The sequence below is a fragment of the Neoarius graeffei genome, chromosome 6 (assembly GCF_027579695.1).
Source record: "Neoarius graeffei isolate fNeoGra1 chromosome 6, fNeoGra1.pri, whole genome shotgun sequence".
Lineage (NCBI taxonomy): Eukaryota > Metazoa > Chordata > Actinopteri > Siluriformes > Ariidae > Neoarius > Neoarius graeffei.
In genome coordinates, this window is record NC_083574.1 from 58,064,527 (window position 1) to 58,079,032 (window position 14,506).

The following is a 14,506-nucleotide window of genomic DNA, read 5'->3' on the forward strand; positions in this document are numbered from 1 at the left end:
TGACCGTAGGTGTGAATGGTTGTTTGTCTCTGTGTCAGCCCTGCGATAACCTGGTGACTTGTCCAGGGTGTGCCCTGCCTCTCACCCATCGTCAGCTGGGATAGGCTCCAGCTTGCCTGCAACCCTGTAGGACAGGATAAGCGGCTACAGATAATGGATGGATGGATGCCTCATAGAGGCAGGAGCCACTACCGTATGTCATCGTGTTGTAAGAATGAGTGTAACAATCGCGCACTGCACATACACATACAGGTGTTCCTATTAAAATGACCAGAGAGTGTATACAATTCAGTTCACCATTTGAAATAAATGGACTAGACTAAAGAAATCACTTTCAGACATATTTATTCTTATTACCGAGGGAAAGTGCGTTCCTATTTTAAAATATACTCCAGGTTGTCCTCCTTTTCTCGCCTTCTTCAGCCAGTGGTCCCATGTGTGATGTAGATGTGACGCACTTCCGAGTTGTGACGGGAAATTGTCAAAAAGAGTATTGAGACCACTGAGCTCTAGCGCCGGGCCTTTTCTGGGAAATAAAAATTTCGGTTATGGCGACACCGTGTGTATATCAGCCTCGGTTCGAAGGTTTCAGTTTCAAAAACTGTAAGAGGTAAGAGTAGAATAATATAAAGTACAAACACTTGGTATATTTTACTTTTGTGATTTTTAAATTGTTCATTTTTGGATTACGCTTCATTTTTGTAGCTACTGCCTCATAGAGTAAATATGCTATATTTACTGTATGGACATGGTATCACAAAACAATTTTATTTATAAGCAGCAGCCACGTGTTCCCATAGGGTACCTATTTTTTTATTTTCCATGTCACTTTTCTTGTTTAAACTGTTTTTCCATCTACAGTGTCATTCAAGCAGGTAGTTTTCCCTATGCTGATATCTCATCTCATCTCATCTCATTATCTCTAGCCGCTTTATCCTTCTACAGGGTCGCAGGCAAGCTGGAGCCTATCCCAGCTGACTACAGGCGAAAGGTGAGGTACACCCTGGACAAGTCGCCAGGTCATCACAGGGCTGACACATAGACACAGACAACCATTCACACTCACATTCACACCTACGGTCAATTTAGAGTCACCAGTTAACCTAACCTGCATGTCTTTGGACTGTGGGGGAAACCGGAGCACCCAGAGGAAACCCACGCGGACACAGGGAGAACATGCAAACTCCGCACAGAAAGGCCCTCGCCGGCCCCGGGGCTTGAACCCGGACCTTCTTGCTGTGAGGTGACAGCGCTAACCACTACACCACCATGCCGCCTGCTGATATCTGCACTTTTTTTTATTTTGCCCCAGAAATTAGTTTTTAAAACATTATTCTACTATAAAGTAAGAAGGTATGGATATGCTTAGGAATGACCTGATTGATAGCTTTCCCAGAAGAGACTAGCTATAGCCAGCCAGCTAACTAAATTTGTTCGTCATATACCATACCTACCTGTTTGAACTTTTCTGGATGCATGCACTTATATAAACTGTGAGCCATTTCTATCAGTGTTAATTTTTTCAACAAAAATTTTGACATCATGTATTTGTTGAGGAAATTTTATTTCATGACTAAATTGTAATGACAGTGTAATTGAAAAAATATTTGACCGTGAAAATTACGGCTAAATCTCTGTTCATTATGCCCTGACAAGTAAAGATGAGAGGAAATACAGTGCCCTCTAAGATTAATGTAAAGATTAGTAAAAGGAGTTCAAAAAAATCCACCTTTTGTGAAGTAGCTTCATCTCTCATTGAAAAAAAAATTAGAAAAATCCAACCTTGTATTGAAATACATTTATTCAGAGAAAAACAAATCCCTTTTGATTTGATTTGATTTATTTGGCAATAATACAGTACATAAAAGTGATAAATGGAACAAAATAATCCAAAATAAACATGAGTATAAAAAATACATAAAATATGTATGTATTTGAAGATGAGTTTCCACAATGTGGACAATAAAGAATTCTATTCTATTCTATTATATACAAAATACTGTAGATATTGCCAGGGATAACACAAAAAATTTTAAAACTTGTTTCCATTGTAGTCCCCATAATACAAGATGTGACATAAAAGAGAGATATAAACCTAATACTAATAAAAATATATGAAAATTAATAAAAAATAAAATCATTATTCTCAATAGAAGTCATAACATTATACATATAAGATTTAACATTTTTCTTAAAATTTAACAAAGATTGACTAAGGTAGAAGGAAGACTATTCCATAACTGAGCACCAGTGATACAAAATGAAAACTTACCAAAAGCACCAAAATGAGGAATGACAAGCGGATGTTGACTAGAACGAGTATTATGAGAATGCCTTCTTGAGATGGAAAGGAATTGGTCAGAAAGGTACTTAGGAGACATCCCATCAAGCACTCCGTACATATGATTTAGTTTTAATTGCTCTACTCTATATCGGATAGGGAGCCATCCTAAGATTTTGAAGTGTGAAGTAAATAATGATGTTCTTGGGTGTAAATTTAGAGTAAAACGAACCAATTTATTCTGAGAAATCTGCAGTTTTGGTTTTGTTTTCTTAGTCAAACTTGAGTGCCAAAAAGAGCAGGCATAATCATAATGACATTGTATCAGTGATGCTAACAGTTTCTTGGTTCTTAAATCTAAAAATTTTGATTTTCTATATAAAAATTTTAATCTGGCATATACCTTAGTACCTTTTCGGCCATTGCCTCTCCATCTAAGGATTGGTCCAACTCTGCACCTAAATATTTAACTTTCTCGTAATATTTGATTTCAATACCTTTGCACACAATGTCCAAATTTGAATTTTTCTTCAAATTACTTTGAGTCAAACAGTATAGATTCAGTTTTTCCAGGATGTAAAGATAACCTGTTATCCACTAGCCAGTCACTAACAGATGATAATTCTTCACCAAGTTGATTTTGTGAAGTGACTAAATTGTGACCAGATATTAATAATGCAGAATCATCAGCATACAACAATAACTTGCATTTCACAGCCATTTCCATATCGTTAACATACATCAAGAACAATAAAGGCCCAAGGATCGATCCTTGCAGCACTCCACATGTGATATTTTCAAGATTAGATTTAACACCTGAAAGATCAACAAGTTGTTTACGAGTTAATAAATATGACTTGAACCAATTTACAGCAGAGTCAGACAAACCCATACACCTCAATTTACCAAGCAAAATCTCATGATTAACCATGTCGAAAGCTTTCTGTAAATCAAGCAACACCATTTCTACATAGTTACCCTTGTCCATTTCTAGCCTAATATAATCAGTTAAATGCAATAAACATGTATCAGTAGAATAAGATTTTCGAAATTCAGACTGAAATTCATATTACAAATTTGACTCTTGCAAGTAGACATACAACGTTAGGTTAACTGGTGACTCTAAATTGACCGTAGGTGTGAATGTGTGAATGGTTGTTTGTCTCTGTGTCAGCCTTGCGATAACCTGGTGACTTGTCCAGGGTGTACCCCGCCTCTCGCCCTTAGTCAGCTGGGATAGGCTCCAGCTTGCCTGTGACCCTGTAGAACAGGATAAGTGGCTACAGATGATGGATGGATGGATGGATGGATGGATGGATGGATGGATGGATGGATGGATGGATGGATGGATGGATGGATGGACAACACTATGTAATATAGATAAATTTATCATATGAGTGAGTAGAGCAGCAATAATTTCTGCTGAATCTTTTACAAATTTTGCTGGAATGTTATCAAGTCCAGCAGCTTTGAAAGAATTTATATTTTTGAGCAATTTACAAACATTTTCTTCTGTTACCTGATTGAAAGAAAATGCATTATGTGATACACCTTTATCAGCATAAAACTGTTCCACTTTGCTCATGCCAAATTTACCTGTAACAACTGGAAGTTTCTGTACCAGGTTTGATGCCACTGTAGTGAAAAACTTATTAAATTTATGTGCGACCTTAGATTTATCAAAAATAATTTCACCATCAATATCAAGACCAATATTACTAGTTGATAGTTTTGCTTTGCTGGAAGAGCCAAGATCTTTTAGAATTTTCCAAAGTTTTTTAGGATGATTTTTCTCCTCTTACAGCTTGTTTCAGAAAAATTCTGTTTTAGATTTATTGATCAGCCTTTGGGTAAAATTTTCAGCTTTTTAATACTGATTAAATTTTGATTAATATCTAGTTTTCTTGAAGTCTGAAAATAGCTGATCCCAATTTTTTATCTTTGCCAAAATTGTATCATCAAACCATGGGTCAGTACACTGTTTAAACCGTACTTCCTTCATAGGTGCAAGAGAGTCAATTACATTGACAAACATAGTTTTAAAATTAGACCAGGCGATATTGACATTATCAGAATCAAGCACACAATTCCAACTGACATTACTGAGTTTATTAGCAAAATCAGATTTACTATAACCCTTCATATATCTCAGTTTAACATTGTTGTGTTTACCAATCTGTTCATGTTTACGTTTTCTGGTACAGTATATCATGCAATGATCACTGATACCACAACTAATAACACCACACTGCAAGATTTTGTTTTCATCAGAAATTAGAATCAGATCAATAATAGATTGAGAGTTCTTTCCAATTCTAGTATAGTCCTAAATAAGTTGAGACCATGATTATTTCGCTCATCAAGAAATAACTATTTAAAAAAAAACACGTGCCACTATTATTGGCACCCCTGCATTTAATATGTTGTACAACCTCCCTTTGCCAACATCACTGATTCTTCTCCTATAACATTTTATAAGGGTGGAGATAACAGAGCAGGGCATCTGAGACCATTCCTCTTTACAGAATCTCTCCATATCATCAGGTCCTAAGCCCTCTCTTGTGAACTCTCCTCTTCAGCTCAGCCCACATGTTTTCAATGGGGTTCTGGTCAGGGGACTGAGATGGCCATGCCAGAAACCAGATTCTGTGGTCAGCTAACCATTTCCGTGTTGATTTGGACATATGCCTCGGATCATTGACCTGCTGATTGCAATGCTGACTCAGTTTTAGTTTTTCTGGCAGAGGCAGCCAGATTTTAATTTAAAATGTCATGGTATTTCATGAAGTCCATGATGCTATGTACTATAACAAGGTTTGCAGGCCCTTTGGAGGAAAAATAGCCCCAAAACATCACAGAGCATCCACCAGATTTTACAGTTGGGATCAGGTTCTTTTCATTGTAGTCATGTTTCTTTTTATGCCAAACCTATCTTTAGTGGTTATTGCCAAAAAACTCCATTTTTTTGTGACATCAGACCAAAGAACACGGTTCCAGTCAAAGTTGTAGTAGTATTTCACAAACTTTAGGTGCTTATGTTTGTGGTTAACTGACAGAAAAGCCTTTTTTTCTAACATACCTTCTAAATAATCTGTTGGCAAGGAAGTGGTGTCTGAGGGTGGTTTTGGAGACTTGGAAACACCAAGATTTGACTTTTTATTGTAATTCACCAACAGTGATCCTTGGGGATTTTTTTCTTCCTTTTTTACCATCATCCTTACTCCTTTTGTGAGCAAAATAAACTTGGGTTCTCTTCCAGGCAAGTTTGTAACAGTTCCAGCTGGTGTCTAATTTTTTTTTTTTATTATTGCCCTAACAGTAGAAAATGGGCATTTTCAGGCAAGTAGCTATTTTTTATCACCATTCCCTGACTTATGAAGGTCAACACACTTCTCCCTCATTTGGTTTGTATGTTCTTTTATCTTTCCCATGTTGATGGATGACAAAAGGAATTTGACTCTTTGGGGAAACCATGGTTAGGGAACCTAATGGTTAGAGAAGCAGCTTTGAGACAAAAAGATCACCAGTTCAATTCCCTAGACCAACATGAATAGCTGAAGTGCCCTTGAGCAAGGCACCTTAGCTCCCCAGGCTACTCTGGGTATACTGTACATTGCTCTGGATCAGAATGTCTGCTAAATATGATTAATGTAGTGGAATGTTCCACCTCATATTTGTATCCCAGTTAATTAGAAAATCATGGATTTCAGCTTAAAAGTTCCTACACATGCCAATTTCAGCTTAAAAGTTCCTACACATGCCAATCAAAAATGTGCAATTTAAATGTGAAACGTGCTTCAGTTGCATTGTGTTCACTATAATTTCCAGGGGTGCCAATAAAAGTGGCACATGTGGGTTTTTTTTGTTGAAAATAATTATTTCTTGATGAGGGACTTGTTTTTCTCTGAATAACTTTATTTCAATTAAAAGTTGGATTTTTCTAATTTCTAGGTTATTCAGGCAGACAACCTAGTTCGGCATTCATTTTTATGTGACACAAGGAAAAAGTAACTGCAGTGGCTCTTCTTCTGTTTCCCTTGGCCGCTTATGGAGCAGGTTATTTTTAAAAACATGATGCGAAAAATCTCAGAGAACAAAAATCCTCAAGCAAAAAAACCTTTATTAATCCAATATTGACAGATACAAATTACAGTTTGTTCATTTGAATTTTGGTCAGAAAACCGCTACTCCTAACCTGACCATTTTATTTCCATTATTATTTCATCATCTACAAACACTAAATGGAATGTATGATTAAAATATCCGACAGGGGAATATTTTATACAAGCAAAACCACTGATTGAGGGGTGGGGGGTTAACTCTTAAATGCAACAGTAATATAAAGTATCACAACCAAACATTTATATTAATGTTTCACGAATTACTATCTTAAAATAGCTCCTACAGTATGGTAAGTCAGTAAAACATTATAATTAAACACACAGTTCAAGGTATGCTTACTTATTAAGAGAATTTTTACAGCAAGGAGAAATATCTTTCAGCAAAATCTATTACATTATCGTGCAACTGTCTGAGGAAATTATGATTAAAACATTGACTAAAACTGGACTAAATATAAAACTGAGTTCCACTGACTAAATCTTTACAAAACAATTAAATGTGACTAAAACCAATTACAATTTTCAGTAAGCAACTAAGACTAAAACTAAATTTAAGATTGTCAAAATTAACACTGATTTCGATTAAAACATTTGAAATGTTGAGAGGTTCAATAGGAAAGTTAGGTTAATTGCACCAGTTTAATCAAGTTTGCACATATAGCCACCATGAAAGCACTATTATTTCAACATCATCCAGCCAATGTTAGTGACACCCAGTCAACCAGATAGCTCAAAGCCATTTGTTTGTCAGTGAACACAATACACTACCAATAACTTTAAAATGGATTTTATAAGTTTGTGTTCCAAATAATACATTTTTAACTCACTTTAAACTTTTAACTGCAGTCTAAACCAGTTGCTCTTCCTGAAACCACAGTTAATCTGTCAGCAAATGTCCAGTTCATGTCCAAGTGATAAATATCCTTCTTATAGCCGTCCGTTTTCATGAAATATCAACAGTTGAAACTATTTAAGATGTCTGGATAGATTTACGGTTGCTTTCTATCATGAACACATTCCGCAATTACTGAAAGGGGTGGGTCTACTAAAGGATTGGAGTGTACCTCACTTTGCCTCTTGTCTCTACTGCACAAACTCGAGAAGGAGGAAGTCTCTACTGCTCAGACTGGTTGGAAATTTGACAACATGGTGGCGGTATTTTGACTTGATTTTTCAATAGAATGTGAGTGAACGGGAGCGTGCGGTCTATAGTGAATAGTATACTTGAATATAAATGAATAACTGAAGACTAAACTGAGCACTAATTGATATAGTGCATTTCAATAGCTCGAGAATGCTTCTCAAAGACAATCATTAATTTAACATTGGACACACACACAAAATCCAATAATGCAAACAATCTTTCCCACTTCACAATATGTGGTCCCACTCCAGTGTGTTTGTTCTTCAGGTCCTGTCAGTGAATCCAAGTAGGGAGGTGACACTGAAGGGTGGAGGGGGAAAGTGTGTGGTGGAGGTGCTCTTCAGCCCTCAGCAACGCATGGTCCCGTTCAGCGAGGAGGTGCAGCTGAAATGTTTGGGTACCATACGCCCCCTACTGGTGCTGAAAGGCTGCTGCCAGGGTGTGGAGGTCACACTGGATCAGAGCTACTTGTCCTTTGGAGCTGTGGCCCAGCACTGCCAAACCACACGTCATATTATGCTGCAAAATACAGGAGACATTGGGGCTAGGTGCATATATACATATTCATATACACCATCTTGTGCATGATATGCTCTAGAGCATGGTTGTCAGACCCCAATTTTCGAAGGCAACATTAATGCATGGTTCAGCATTCTACTTCATTTAACACACCTAATTCAGCTTATCAGGTCATAGACCCTTTTGCACAGTTCCATATTCTACTCAACAGACATTTGTTGAGACTTTGTCATACCGGTAGCACAGCATGACAGCATGACACTCCCACTGTAGAAAAGGAAATAAGAGCTACTCTTCATTCACTGTTCTTTTTTCTTTATTGTTCACAATTCACTATGTCCATTATTGATTAATACTTTATTTAACCATGATATGAACATATTCACTAAAGTTCTCTTTACAGATGTAATCATTTGCCTGATTTGAATTCAAGAATTTTGGATTTGTACTTTACATAACTGTTGAAATACTTTGTGTGTATTTTTGTGTCAGGTTCAAGTGGGATGCAAAGGCTTTTGCTCCAGACTTCAGTATCTGCCCTGCTAAAGGTTATATCTGCCCAGGAATGGAGGTGCCTTTGATGGTGACTTTTGCTCCTAAGGAGGTCAAGCAGGAACTGTGCTATGACAACCTTTTTTGCTCTATAGAGGGGGGCAAGCCTGTAACCCTCACCCTTGCTGGCTCCTGCATTGTTCTCCCAGTTTCTAATCAGGTAAAACATTGTCTCTGTGTGATTAAAATAGTGATAATCATTAATTGCCTTTTATTGATCTGTGACCTATATGTTTATATGCTCCGTTTCCCCCCTACAGGTGCTGAATTTTGTATGTCAGGTCCGTAGTCAGTGCACACAGTCTGTGACTCTGTCTAATAATACTAACCAGCAGTGGCATCTGAAGCCTGTGATTGAGGGTGAATATTGGACTGCTTTACTCTCCCTCGTCATTGAGCCCTACCAGCAAAATAAAGCCTATGAGATCACCTATAAGCCCATGGCCATGACCACGGATGGCAAAAAGCACATGGTAAATCTCTCTCCACCACAGAACAGTTTGTTTCGCTTGAGTAACCTGACAGAACATGGACAAGGCTGGAATCTCTGTCTGACCATTTAATTAACTTTTTTAAATTACCCCTCTTAAGGAACAAGATGAAAGAGAATTACCAGCTATGTGTTTTAAAGTCAGTTGCCTTTAAACTGTCTTTGAAGGCTTCAGAGAGTTTGTAAATTTGTATAGTTATGGAATGTACTTCAGCCAGTTTTACCTGTACAGACTGAAATGTACATGAGAAACTATCCAAAATGTAGCATATCGTCCTTCAACAAAGAACTTCATTTTCATGGAGCTGAATGCAAATTGCTGAGTGTGAATGTACTTTTTTGTTTGGTATAGGGATCTGTGTTTTTCTCTTTCCCTGATGGCTCGGGCATGATGTACACCCTGCAGGGCACAGCAGAGCCACCTAAAGCCGTGAGCACAATCAGCCGTGAAGTACCTTGCAAGACATCCTACACAGAGATTGTGCCTGTTCATAACTGGTTGCCCAAACCTCAGCGGTATTACACACAAACTCACATACACAGACTTATTGTATTTAGCACATTATTATTATTATTATTATTAATAATAATACATGTTTAACTGGATGTCCTTATATAGTTGTGCAATGTATGCTATGCTCCTGCTGTGCAGATTCCGTGCTATAGTGGAGATGATTAAACCTGAACGTCCTGACAGCACAGTTTCACTGAAGGGGCTCGATTATGTGGATGTGTCAGCTTTATCTAAACAGGACTACAAAATCTCCTTCTTCAGCTACAAGGAGTGCCAATACAATGCCAAAGTAGTGCCAAACAACACTACATTCTGTACTATTTCCACCAATTTCTTATGAATACCCAAATTAATACAATACCTAAAAATTCTATCCATACTAATAACTGACATTATACAGTGTTAATTAAGTAAAGATATTTTGTTTCTGTTATGTTTTAAACATTGTTAGATATGGTAGCAATGTTATACCCACAGACACACTCTTAATTCCACAGTTGACCTTTAAAAATGAGGCCACAGGGGAATACCAGTTCTACTACCTCAACTTCAAGGCTACACCACCAGGAGTGATCAGCACAATTGAGATGGTGACAGTGGTTAGGCAGGTTACTTCAGGCTGTGTGAACTTGGAAAATCCTTTACCAACGAACCTGTTGTTCACAACTGAGTGCCGGAGTCCAGACATTCACGTGCAACCTCAGTTCTCAGTGTCTGCACTCTCGATGGTATCAATTTTTTTGTTTGTTTGTTTTTTGTTCACCAATGTTGTAAAAATGGCTGGTGATTAACCTTACTAATTGACCAGTGAGTAATGGCATATATAATTCTTTTGCGGCCACTTATTTGTGAAATTTTTGAAAGGAATTCTGATAACACTCTCTCTCGCTCTCTCTCTCCCAGGAAACTTTGAGGTTTGAGTACCAACCTCTGCGTTCAGGTGAGACTACAGCACGGCTCATGCTGCATAACAATGAACTGGGTTATTTCCACTATGAGCTTTTGCTCCGTGCACTTCCTGCTTCTCCTGAGAAACCCCTTTACTTCAAAGCACCACTGGGCAGTGGGCAATCCCTCACTGCCATATTCACCAGCTACTCCCGTGTCAAGGCTGAGTACACCTGCAAGGTATGGCTTTGTGAAATTTCCATATTTATCCATCAATATATCCATCATATATACATATTAATTTCAAGTTAATGAAACATTGTTGTTTAGAGTACACTGCAGTATTTTCATTCTGCCTTTTGGAAGCCACTGTCTCATATTTCCCCCAAAAAAAATTACTTACACACACACACAAAAAAAAGCTCAAATAGTTTTCCAACAAATCATTAGTGCTTGGTGTCAGGGATGGGATTGGAGACAGATGTAAGTGCAGAAGATGATTTATTGATAAGAGACAACAGGCAAGTAATCCAAATCGGCAGGCAAAATCATAAACGTGGAACAAGAAGAGTTGGGCAAGGCACAGAGTATCAAAGGCACAGACAAAAATGGAAACACAGAACAGGAATCAGGAAATCAGTACAGGAAAGAAAGGCTCTGTAATGTGTACGTAACCTAGCGCAATACTTCGCACGGAGTGTGCATTGACACTGTCTTTATATAGGCATGGTGATGTGTCTTAATCCTATTAAGACACATCACCAGCCTTAACTGCCTTCACATTAACAGCACATGTGCGAGAGTCCACTCAGTGCACGCGCAGTCCAGAGTGCGCCTGAGAGTCCTTCTGGTGCGCATGCCAAAGCACGCAGGTCTGACAGAACCCCCCCCCAAAGAGTTCCCTCTGGGAGCATAACTCCATCCTTCCTGGCCCCGAACATGAGGGCCTGATGCTGGATGCCATGCCATCAGCACGTCACTCTGAGCCAATGTAGCACCGGATACTGGGCTCAGAACAGGACTTGGACTCTGGACTGGGAGTGGACTCAGGCTCAGGACAGGACTTGGACCCTGGGCGGGATGTGGACTCGAGCTCTGAACATGACTTGGACTCTGGGCTGGAAGTGGATTCGAGCCTTTGACATGACTTAGACTCTGGACTGGATACAGGCTCGAGCTCTGGACATGACTTGGACTCTGGTCTGGATACGGGTTTGAGCACTGGACAAGACTTGGGCTTCGGACTGGACACCGGCATGGGTTCAAGCTCTGGACAGGACTTGGGCTTAGGACTGGATGTAGGCTTACGTCATGGACTGGTCATGGGCTCCTGGCTGGACATAGGCTCAAGTTCTGGACTGGACTCATACCTGGGCTCGAGCTCAGGACTGGACCTTGGACTGGATGCAGGCTCAAGCTCTGGACCTGACTTCGACTCTGGACTGGACTCAGGCATGGGCTCAAGCTCTGTCTGCGCATTGCTCCAGTCCTGGTCAGGACCCAGCGGTGAGACAACGATGTCTTCATAGCCGGATGGCAGCAGGATGACGACATCTGCGTAGCTGGGCAGCGGCGAGACGACTACGTCTTCGTAGCCGGGCGGTGGCGGGATGACGACGATGTCTTCGTAGCCAGCTGAGACAGAGGCCGCCCCGTCATCCTCTGGCACCGGTTCTGGAACCAGCGCTAATTCTGGCTCTGGCATTGGCTCTTGCGCTGGGGCTGGCATTGGCTCCAGCACTGGCTCTTGCACTGGAGCTGGCATTGGCTTTTGCACTGGCTCCAACTCTGGCATTGGCTCTGGCACTGGCTCTTGTGCTGGAGTTAGTACTGACACTGGCTCCGACTCTGGCACTGACTCGGACTCTGGCACTGGCTTAGGTGTTGGCTCTAACTCTAGCTTACCCAGATAGGTTCTGGAGGCTTGGGCTCTTCTAGGTCCACATAAAAAAAATTGCACACTGCAGTCTGAATCCCCTAGGATGATATACTCCGTCGTAGGGTGCCGGGGAGGTCCATTCCAATATGCTGCTGGTAAAAAAAAAAAAAGGTTAGGGGCTGAGATACGGAAACCTGGAAGTGGCGTGGAATGGCGTACTGGAACAGTTCTGCTACATCCATGGTTAGGCAAAGTATTCTGTCAGGGATGGGGATGGAGATGGATGTAAGTGCAGAAGATGATTTATTAATAAAAGAGACAACAGGCAAGTAACCCAAATCGGCAGACAAAATCATAAACATGGAACAAGCAAAGGGTTGGTTGAGGCACAGAGTATCAAAGGCACAGACAAAAGTGGAAACACAGAACAGGAATCAGGAAATCAATACAGGAAAGAAAGGCTCCATAATGTGTCCATAACATAGTGCAATACTTCGCATTGAGTATGCGTTGACACCATCTTTATATAGGCACACTGATGCGTCTTAATCCTCTGCAGGCGTGCCTCATGTGAAAGTCCACTTGGCACGTGTGCAGTTGGGAGCACGCCTGAGAGTCCTTCTGGTGCATGTGCGAAAGCGTGCAGGTCTGACACTTGGCTTGAATTTTGAAAAAATAATCTTCAGATTGCAGAGGTTATATGCAGTCATTTTCAAGGAGAAAAATTAAATAAAAAAATTTAAATAAAATCAGTTTTTTCAGAAATATATGAGATATAAATCAGGAACAAAAAAAAAAAAAAAAAGATTACATTGGTTCCTGTCACTCACATATACATATCAGAAGCATCTCTAGTCATGTTTGGGGGTTTTATTTGTCCATTTCCATAGTTACTGTTGATGATAATACCTGAAATGAACAAATATTGTACATAAAATAGTATAAAATATAAAATAGGAAAAATAAAATAGGCTATAAAATAGGAAGAGAGCAGAATCAAGAAAACTATAAACTGAATTTAGCTTCTGCATATATTTTGGATTGCTCCAACTCCTGTTGATCCTACTAAATGTCTTTTCAGACAAACCACCCAGACTTCATTGTGGAAAAAAATATAGTGCCAGTGGCGGCGAGTTCCCAGTCAGGCACCGATGTCAGTGTGGAGGTCTACTTTGAGCCCTGCCAATTAGGTGAGGTGCGAGGCCTATTAACCCTATCATCCAGCACTGGAGGGGATTATATATTCCCTCTGTATGGAACATGCACACCTCCTAAAGCCCAGGGCCCCATGGCCATCCGTGCTGGCTCCAACATCTCCATCCCCTTCAAGAATGTCTTCATGGAGACCACAGCCTTTTCTTGCCAAGTGGACAACCCAGCTTTCACCATCAAGGGCATGGATACCATTCGCTCGAAGAAGACTCACCAAATCCTCATTAGCTTTGAGAACCCACAGCCAGGTTCCAAGAATCCCTGCACAGGAAAACTTATCATCTCCAGTCCACGCACAGAGGGCCATGGCCAGGGCCTCTCCTGGGTATATTATCTGAAGGGCATTTCCTCAGACCAGCTTCAGAGAGAGAAGATGTCATAAGTGCTGCCAAGGTCCAAAGAACAAATCTTATGCATGTTTATCTTAAAAATCACATATAACTGTAGTTTCCAAATAAATACATCTTTTAGCAGTGGTCACTTTTTGTCTTGTACAGTTGTTTCAAACCCAGACAAAACAAAATTTTTACCTACAGTAATGTAAGCATAATTAGATTTCAGTTATGAGTGCATTTCAAAAGTAACCATTAGTTTCATGTACAATATTTGTATGTATCTTTCTGCATAAATTATTTTCTTTTACTGTATATGCAATATGAATTTGAGTACTAACCCTAAGACTTGTCTCTAGTTTATTCAATATGAGATATTTTAATAGTTTTGACAGGGTGGCAAGACATTTCATAAAGTGTGGGAGTACTTTAATGAGAGAGTGGGCGAGGGGAGCTAAAGTAAGGGCAGCATGACATTAAGCAGTTCTCATAGGGGCACAGTTTAAATTGGCTCTCAATTTTTAAATTTGTTCAATGCATCCTCTTTTCCAAACATTCTACTGAGCCCTGTCTT

At 39.6% G+C, this 14,506-nt stretch overlaps 1 protein-coding gene across 1 annotated transcript in view; it reads left to right on the forward strand.

Annotated features, from left to right (window-relative positions):
• The window catches only part of hydin (HYDIN axonemal central pair apparatus protein), a 338,453-nt gene extending 324,471 nt beyond the window's left edge, over window positions 1–13,982 (forward strand). Inside the window, exons 76-83 of the mRNA XM_060923930.1 lie at window positions 7,814–8,094; window positions 8,558–8,777; window positions 8,878–9,090; window positions 9,460–9,623; window positions 9,760–9,910; window positions 10,119–10,349; window positions 10,525–10,749; window positions 13,470–13,982. Coding sequence (XP_060779913.1) covers window positions 7,814–8,094; window positions 8,558–8,777; window positions 8,878–9,090; window positions 9,460–9,623; window positions 9,760–9,910; window positions 10,119–10,349; window positions 10,525–10,749; window positions 13,470–13,982 — 1,998 coding nt within the window. The remainder of the gene's footprint in view (window positions 1–7,813; window positions 8,095–8,557; window positions 8,778–8,877; window positions 9,091–9,459; window positions 9,624–9,759; window positions 9,911–10,118; window positions 10,350–10,524; window positions 10,750–13,469) is intronic.
• Window positions 13,983–14,506: the final 524 nt, after the last annotated feature.